The 9,471-nt window shown below is 39.4% G+C and overlaps 1 protein-coding gene across 1 annotated transcript; it reads left to right on the top strand.

The window, feature by feature from the left end:
* Positions 1 to 310: 310 nt before the first annotated feature.
* LOC136447015 (CMP-N-acetylneuraminate-beta-1,4-galactoside alpha-2,3-sialyltransferase-like) lies at positions 311 to 9,227 on the top strand. The gene is made up of 11 exons (XM_066445683.1): positions 311 to 426; positions 3,770 to 4,208; positions 4,499 to 4,529; positions 4,718 to 4,750; positions 5,250 to 5,315; positions 5,604 to 5,710; positions 6,211 to 6,271; positions 6,715 to 6,813; positions 7,255 to 7,426; positions 7,768 to 7,890; positions 8,240 to 9,227. The coding sequence occupies exons 2-11, from the start codon at positions 4,055 to 4,057 to the stop codon at positions 8,489 to 8,491; spliced, it is 1,098 nt and encodes a 365-aa protein (XP_066301780.1). The 5' UTR covers positions 311 to 426; positions 3,770 to 4,054; the 3' UTR covers positions 8,492 to 9,227.
* The last annotated feature ends 244 nt before the right edge of the window (positions 9,228 to 9,471 follow it).

Below are 9,471 nucleotides of genomic sequence, written 5' to 3'. Positions count from 1 at the left end.
TGTGATTACATTGCAAATATTATAGAAATTATCATATTATATTTTTGAAGGGAATCCAGGGTATCATTTATTCTCATTAGGGAGATTGCGGAATGGTAATAAATAAGTAGCGGTAAAACGTCCTAGCAACATCGCCATGGTGACATCATCGGACAAGGAGTACCACAACAGAACGACTAACTTTCTAAATAAATATCAATAAATATCAAATATATCTAACCGAAACATTTTAAGCATAAATTGATGACATCTGAATGGATTCAAATTCTAGCGAATGATGATGTACGATGTACTTTTTAGAGGTGATGATAAATTAATGTACATGTCGATGCCATGAAGGTTAAAGGTCAGATTTGCTCAGATTGTCGAGTGGGGTGGGGTGTTGATGATGCATGTGTTTTTATTACAGTCACAGTCAAGGCCAAGGTAAATGTTTCCATATTTTTTGTAAGATTTCGGGGCAAAGAACGCATTTTCTGTACGCAATAGATTGGTTTATGATGATTAAGCAAGGTTGAATAAAAAAATTATGTTCTTGTAACAACATTTTCTGTAACAAACGTTACAAGTTTGGCCTTCAAGTGCAAGTTAAGGTCTCATTCATGAGTTTTTTCGCCCCATAGGATTACATGTTATAATACGTGTTTTACATGGGCGCGTTCGTAATGAAGATATAGAAAATGTGCCAATGTTTTTCATTCCATGTTGAGAACATTTACCCTAGATTATGTAAAAAAATTGACAACATTTTCACTACATACAATCTCTTTTTATAGCAATTACAAACTGCACTTGGCTACACCCCCACAAAGCCACTTTCCAGCTGTAAGCGCCGGACCGATTCACACACAATGCCCGGCCTGTGTACGTCCGACCTCGCGCGCGGCTGCCGAACTTTGCCTGCTAATTTCTTCAGATACAAACAAGCTTTCATCAGTTTGACGCTTGAGATAGGTTGGCCTAGCCAAAAGGGAATTTCCCACCGATATACACACACGTTCATGCAGCCGTTCATTTTTTTGGGCCACGCACTCGTTTAGCATACCCACTCGGAGTAATACAGAAGTGAGACCTTAAGTATAATGTATTAAGTCAATAATGATTAAAACGAAAGAAAACTATTTTCTCCATCATCCCTGAAAGTTTGGGAATTTTACGTCGACGCATTGGCATTTGACACCTGTAAAATGCATGAAAGCGCCCCCTAGCGGACGCGGATAAGGAGAGAACAGATTGTGCGGCTTTTAGTGTTTTGGGGCTTCAAATTACGCCCATGCTGGCCAGAAAGCGTGTTTTTGAGCTTGGCTGATATGCAATCAAAGGCGTATAGGACTAGACAACGAATCAAAGTGCTGCTTTGTGCGCAGCCTGGCAGGGTATACTCTGAAAGTGCGAGGTTGGATCTGGGTACAGACACAAAGACGGCCATCGGAATCGTTCTAAGATACACAAATAAGGCAAGATACACGAATAAAGCATGGGGGGAGGGGGGGGGGGGGGTTGTCGTCGTAAGCCAAAGTGTATTTCATAGCCATTTACTTGACACGGAGCTTTACGTCTGGAAGTGTATTGCAATATGCTAGCTTGCGTATGCGTTAGCCTCACCCGCAAGGCTGCAGTTTAGTGAGATACGTGCGTCTTTGTGCTTGTTGACACCTAATTTTCCAGCACAAAACGCAACAGAAGGAACAGAACGATGCTCTCTTTCGTGTTATTACGATCTAAAACTATGACCTTGTTTCAAATGGCTTCTATATCTAGCAAAGCAAAATACAATGAAAAAAACAATAAAAACGCCCCTCAAAAAAGTAGACTAGTCCGTTGCCATGACAACCTGCAGTCAGAAAATGTGGGGTGACGCCGGATTATCAATCGTTTTGAAATTTACGCTCCAGCGCTAATCGTTGATTTTTTATGAATATTTTTCATTTTTACTTAAGGTCTCATTCATGAGTTTTTTCGCCCCATAGGATTACATGTTATAATACGTGTTTTACATGGGCGCGTTCGTAATGAAGATATAGAAAATGTGCCAATGTTTTTCATTCCATGTTGAGAACATTTACCCTAGATTATGTAAAAAAATTGTAAAAACATTTTCACTACATACAATCTCTTTTTATAGCAATTACAAACTGCACTTGGCTACACCCCCACAAAGCCACTTTCCAGCTGTAAGCGCCGGACCGATTCACACACAATGCCCGGCCTGTGTACGTCCGACCTCGCGCGCGGCTGCCGAACTTTGCCTGCTAATTTCTTCAGATACAAACAAGCTTTCATCAATTTGACGCTTGAGATAGGTTGGCCTAGCCAAAAGGGAATTTCCCACCGATATACACACACGTTCATGCAGCCGTTCATTTTTTTGGGCCACGCACTCGTTTAGCATACCCACTCGGAGTAATACAGAAGTGAGACCTTAAGTTGTGCAACTAACACTAACAGGTTACCAAGATCTAGTCTCCAAGCAGACCTACGGGTTGGCAAAGACCGTATCCAACAGGTAGAAGGAGTTTTCATAGCTTAGATTGCACTATAAGCTCCTTCTTCCAGTTGGATACTGTCTTTGCAATCTATTGGGTCTGGTTGGAGACTAACCAAGATCCTCCCCCTCAGTGCCTCTCATTTTGTCCCCCGGGGGTAATGGACTACTCCTTATTATTGCATAAAATACACTGGCAAATCAGTTATGGTCTCGGTTCGGAGTTTTTTTTTTAAATTCGGGGCCGACCTGACTCGTTCCCAGAAAGGCAATAGCGCTTTTCCAAACATCCCTTTTCGGCCGATTCAATGTTTCTGATGGATAGGGGTGACTTATCTTCGAACGACAGACGAATTTGATATTTTCTGTGGAAACGTCATTTTTAGTGAAAACCGTCACTAAAAGGAATTTTCATCCCCAAAACTGCTATTTTTAGGGCATTCTTCCAAGGCCACTGGAAGGAAAATAAAAGTTTTCCTAGGATAATGACTGATATGGAAATAAAGGTCATCATTCTGTCTGTGCAATTAGGAAAAATGAAAAAAATCGTGAGGATAGGTTTTCCGCAATCCCCGATGGTGCGAAACCACGCAAAACGCACATAGAACGCACGATTCGGGTAATCAGGCGACAAAGCCGCGTTACCGTCATCGCGCACTAATACCAGGAAGTACCCGCGGACGACCAAAACTCGGAAACCGTAAAACGCTACGAAGATCGGGTTTTTCAGGAAATATAAAAGATAACGCACTGCTATAGCGATAGCCGAAAAATTGGGAGCCAAAACTAACGAGAAAACCTAGGATTTGCGTCTTATCTTCACGCACTACTTAGGTCCTTGGTCAAAACAATTCCGAACCGGAACCTTATGCAAATAAGCGGATTCTATTGTATAAGATATGTTACAATCTATAGACATCATTACCAAGCATCCCAAGGCCTTGGTATAACCTCCCTTGATGAGATAGAAGATGTGGGAAGGTTCCAAAATGTATATTTTTGTATCATGTAAAAATCTAAAAAAAACATTTGGTGTTGGATTTGGTAACAAGTATATATAACTTAGGTGTCTGGAAAACAGAAGTCGAGTTCGATAATGGGCCCCCTAGTGGCTTTCTAAGGAATTGCAGCAGACTTCCTGTTTTGATATCTCGTGTTATGGACATGCTATGGTCAGTATTTGTGTGGTGTTGGTTGAGGCCCCCTAGTGACTTTTATTGGAACAGTTCAACTGCAGGGGTCGATTGTTTCTAATTTGATTGTCTTTTTTCTATAACTCTTCAGAGGTCATGCAGAACTGAACAGGTTTACAGCAATGTGAGAGATCCTGAAGACATCTGTGTGATCATTGCTGTAACGTTACATCCTGCTTTTGTACACAACTCGTTTCTGATGAACCAGCAAGTTTCAAATTATGACAAGTGCTGAATATCTCAGCACAGCTTCCACAGGTTAACATGACGAGAGTAACATTAAAAAAAGTGCTCCCTTTTCAAACAACGATGACCTGTCTTTCCACAACACGACAACGGAAGATCACGTGAAGACGTAACGCAAAGACACGTCGCCATGAGAACCATGGAGCTAGCCATGAAACTTTTTGTCTTCCTGCTTGGTGCTGGGGTCATCATGATCAACATCTTCTATAAACATGTCAGCCACAAGATTCATAAAACACTAGGCCCGAGTCTACAGGAGTATTACAGTTCACTTAATTACACAGGTACTGTTCTCAGCATCCTCATGCATGAGTCTGACTTAAGTCATCTCACGAGGATATGCATGAAGTATTAGGTCTGTGGATTTATGAATTATAGAATATAATTCTCAATTATAGTTTAATGCATCAGCAGAAGATAAGATACACAAAATGTATCAATAGCTTATAGTTGTATAATTTTTTTTTTCATTTTGATAATGATTCAAATGAATATGTTAGAATTTGAATTGGAAGGTGATTGGTACATCAGATAGACCATTAGTCAATCCAAGTGTTGCACATTTACATTGCAGATGAAGTGTTCCTGAAAAGAATAGGGATAAGGTGAGCTTTTTTCTTATATTCTTCTTCACATTGATGGTGCTTTATTCATTATTCACTGCAACTACTCTGAAATGCTTGCATTTTTATAGTCTTTATTGAATGTTCTCCATTCTCCATTCTCGCAAGGTTTGCGTCTTAACTTGGATGTGCAATCGGTTTGATTTCATTTTTTCTTGCACTCATTTTAGACCACCTGGACCAAAATTCTCTCACTCTATTAAGTAAGTATGCGATAGACTATTTTTCATTGGCTTATTGTACTTCTTTTGGCCATTGATTGACAATGTGGACTGCATTTGATAGTTATGATTCACTCACAATGATGTAATACAATCACTCACATAGCACATGATACTGCATTCTCTTTCTATGATACATACACTGTATATATATATACATGTATGTATGACTGTGTCTATTTTCCTGTACATATCTTCTGCTTTCTATGATAACAGAAGTTCCTAATGTGCTGTTCTCACAATTCATTAAAAAAGGCCTGGAATTTAAATGGCTGTATCTGTTTCATACATTCTAAATTCACCTTCCCCTACAAATGAAGTTGTCCGAATTGCTTTATTTCAAATTGTATGGTAGCTGAGTTCTATGACAATACTTAGAATTCCCCTGAGTGTGCATTCAATTTTCAGGAGTTTGCATCACACTGATTCACAGACACGGTTTAATTGTACTGTAGACATTAAGAGCCTACTTGTTTTTCAGGTATCCAGAAGGTGGCACCTGTATACCAGGCTATGCCAAGAGTATGGTCACTGAGATCAACCCAAAGTAAGACTACTTCTGTAGTACCCTTGTCTATCTTCCTACCTTTATGTCTGCACTTTATTCACTCCTCTAAAACTCTACATTGAGTAATGTAGAATATGACTTGAACCCTCAACTTTAAACATTTCTTTCTCAAATGTTGATAAAAGAGCTGGGAAATTTGTTCGGAAGGATTGTCACACACACCATCACTCTGTAATTTAGTTGGTACCATAACAGCATGACAGCAGCTGATATTCTATACACTAAGTGTTTTGCACAATATGTAATGTTTGCTGTACCCCTGCACAGGTTTAACACCAACTTACCACTGTTTGTTAAGAAAGGCTTCAGAGAGTGGAAGGGTCTGATGGATGATGGACACGACAATCTTCCCTTTTATTTATCAGACCAGGACTGTAAGCACTGTGCCCTTTATGCATGTCATTAGCATACTGATTTTTCTTCTGCTATGGTTTCACATAACTTGAAATATCAAGTCCATGGAAGAATGTGTAGAAATGCATACAGTTTACTTGTTTCCAAGTCTAGGATCTATTCATCTACTTGAGTAAGAATGAAACAGTCGGTTTCAGTGTAAAAGGTAAAGATAGTCCCATAGCCTTTTTGAGGCTGTACGGGCAGTGGTTTGTTATAAACTGTGTCTAGGGTAAGGTGTTGGATAGCATAGCCCATACCTTTCCTTCCACTGCCTTTAACCTCCCCAACCGAAGTCAGGTACCCATTTTCACACCTCGGTGTATTTAGGAACGTCCTGTAAAGTGACACAACGTCTAGCCAGGAATGCCTGCAGCTGGAATCAAACCCTAGACCTCCAGATCTCATGTTTTCTAGCGTAGCCACTTGGCTATTCAACACCATGTAACACTGTTACAGTGTATCTTTCTGTATATTTCAGGTAAGATGGTTGACCAGCTTCTAGAGTTGCTGCCTAGTTCTAGCCATCCAGTCTTGGCAGGGTAAGTGATTCCAAGTGACTCAGTCTCAACATTGAAGGCTTTCCTCGTTCTAGAATATTATAGGGAGGGCAGTCTTGAATTGAACCATTTGCAGTATACATGTATTTAGTTATTATAATAAGTTGAGTGACTATCGTTTCAGCCAGGATCTGATCTGTCAGAGATTTCAACATATTTGGCTGAAGTACATGAATTATGTACAATAGTCTGAAACAGTTAATTACAAAGCCAAGTGTCCACAATATTTCTAAGAATTTGACAAGTCAAGCCAAACAGTATTGTACTCTGATGATGTAAGAAACAAAAACATAGAACAGTATTTTTCTGACTAGATAAAGTTTCGTCTACCAAAGTAGGATCTAAATCCAGTTCGTAAAACTAACAAATGAAGTATTGCCCCCAGAGTTGAGATGTTGACAAACATGTTTTTTGTTGTTGTGCAGAGGAGGCAAGTGTCGCAGATGTATTGTTGTCGGCAGCTCTGGACTTGTCAGCGGTCAGAATCTTGGGTCAACGATAGACAAATATGACATTGTCATAAGGTAAGATTAGAAAAGAGATTCATCAAACCTGTACCTGAAAAAGTTGTTTGCAGTAAACTGTTGTATGCTAGAAATGTTTAGATATGTACAACGTTTCATTGTTGTATCCTGAAAATTCTACAAGTCAAACCCAACAGACTCTAAGGCCACACCAATTTTATTTCTTGGTTAACAGATTTTTTTTAAATTCTAGCAACCAAAAAATCATGAAAACAGAAGGCTGGGGTGAAAACTTGCACTTGACCCTGTTCACTCCCTGAAATTGTGTGCACCAAAGTACATTCAAACCTTCCTCTGAGGTTCTGTTTTCCTCTTGATTTTCCAATCTAGCATTTTTTTTTAAATTCCGTTAACCAAGAAATTAAAATGGTGTGGCCTAATGATGTGAGAAACAAAGAAGAGTACAATGTTTTCACTGACTAGAATGAATTTTGTTTACAGAATGAATGATGCACCTGTCCGTGGGTATGAGAAGGAAATTGGATCCAAGACGACCTTTAGGTTTCTGTACCCCGAGAGTGCGACAAATAAGGAAGTCGACTCTGATGCTGATTACATCATCGTGCCATACAAGTCAGATGACCTGGCCTGGCTTCTGGCAGTTGTTCAGAAGGTGGGGTGCTACCATTTATTGAAACGCTCTATTTGCACTACCTTGTATTCTCTCTCATCATCATCCAAGTTGGTTTCTGCATCTGCTGTCGTAGAAACGTCCTGCAGCTGCATTTTTATATTCTCTCTACTTTTTAAGAATATCTAACAAGTACCTTTCATGATGTTCTGTTGCTAGTTCTTAACCTGTATACAGGAATACCCCAATCCTGAGCAATAGCATGCATGCATATTGAAGAGATTCTTTTAAAAAACACATTATGAACCTTGTCTTTTTATCCTGCGTTTACTTACATCATTTACATCATTTTTATATTCTCTTCTGATTTATTACTGTTTCAGGAAAAGCCAGAAGGAACATTCTGGAAGGAGATTGGGGAGACTTTAGATGTTGATCCTAGCCGCATCCGCATCTTAAACCCCCAGGTTGCCCGTAGGACGTCGTATGATCATATTGGAATGATGGTAGGCAAAACACAAGTCATTCTATTACAGATATCTGAACAAATAAGAATGGCAACTATTTCTACTCTTGTAGTAATGAGAATTGTTTTGGCCTTCTTAATAAGAACTTGAGACTATGACACTGAAGTCCAGTCAAACCTGCCCTAGCGACCACCTCTTCAAGCCCCTGACCAGGACGACGGCTTTTTCTCGGTCCCGAAATTTTTTCCCAGAGATCCCAAGACGACCAACTCTCCAACACAACAGCAACTGGCTAAGATCGTCTTTCAGAGGTAATAGTCCTATTATTTGTGACAATGTGGAAGAATGGTTTCTAGTTTCTAATACTTGCTGTTGTGTCCTCCTCCAGAACATCCCAACCATCGGCACCATCGCCATAGTAACAGCCTTCCACTTCTGCGACATGGTGGACGTCGTCGGGTTTGGTTTCCAACACGACAAGCCGTACCACTACTACGAGAATAAGACAATTGAAGGGGAGTTTGAGGGGTTATTTGCCTACTTCTACGTGATCCATGACTTTGCAAAAGAGAAAGAGTACATGAAAGACTTGATTAGAGGAGCGGCCATCAATGACTTAACCCATGGTTATGAGGTCTAGCTTAACTTACCAGTTTTATCAAACAAATTGCAGAAATAAACGCGATAACGTTACTGTTATAACTGAGAAATTGAAAATCACAATTCAGGTTAATCACTGCTAGTCTGGAAAAATATCAGTAACCCTTTCTTTGAAAGAATACACACTACTTGAATTAATGGTGTAATTTGATGCAGTAATGTTTGATTTGAAATTGGAGCTCAGGACTAATAAGAGACACTACAGGATGTCAGTAACAATGCAGTATACTAGTAGCACTTTCCTTGGGGTCAACTAAGAGGGTACACTAGTTCCAACACAGTCAACAGGTCATTCTGAAACACACACATATGTTTCCAGAAATGTCACATTGCAAGAAAATTGAATAGTGCAATTTATGTCTGGTGATAGTAACAGCTGTTGGCTTGCTGTTAAGTGCCATGTGTTCTTGTATATTTTGATTGCTCAGGCAGCTATTGCAGAGTGCAGTTGAGCATATATGTTCAAATTACATGTAATGTGAAACTGGTTCTTGCAGTGCGAGGTCACTGTGGCCAACCATGGAGGTTAAACCTTTGGCCAACAAACACGCCAATAGGGCGATAGGCCATAGAAACGTGATTTTGCAAATGAGAGTCTGTCAAGATCCAAAATCTTATGGAATTCTAGAATCTAAGATCAGTTTGAAAAAGATGCTATTTCAATTAAATCGAGCTTGGAAGAAAGATGTCAAATAAAATTTCTTTAATACAAGCGAGACATTGTTTTTCTTCTTGTTTCTTCCCTGTGTCTATCATTATTTTGCTATTAAGGTTTTATAAGATAAAAATCTATGCATATAGTTGGTCATGTATGGTATCATTTCCAAATAGTGCAAAGGTAAGGTTAGATTTTTCTGGGAAATGACTTCAATTACATAACATAAATACATTGTACTTGATATTAAATGTTGTGATTTTGCTGTAATTTTAGTCTGTTCATAAATCACAAGAGGTGTGGAC

This window comes from Branchiostoma lanceolatum, chromosome 13, assembly GCF_035083965.1.
Source record: "Branchiostoma lanceolatum isolate klBraLanc5 chromosome 13, klBraLanc5.hap2, whole genome shotgun sequence".
NCBI classification, from domain to species: domain Eukaryota; kingdom Metazoa; phylum Chordata; class Leptocardii; order Amphioxiformes; family Branchiostomatidae; genus Branchiostoma; species Branchiostoma lanceolatum.
Note: the sequence above shows the minus strand (reverse complement) of the source record. Positions and strands in the feature narration are given on the sequence as shown.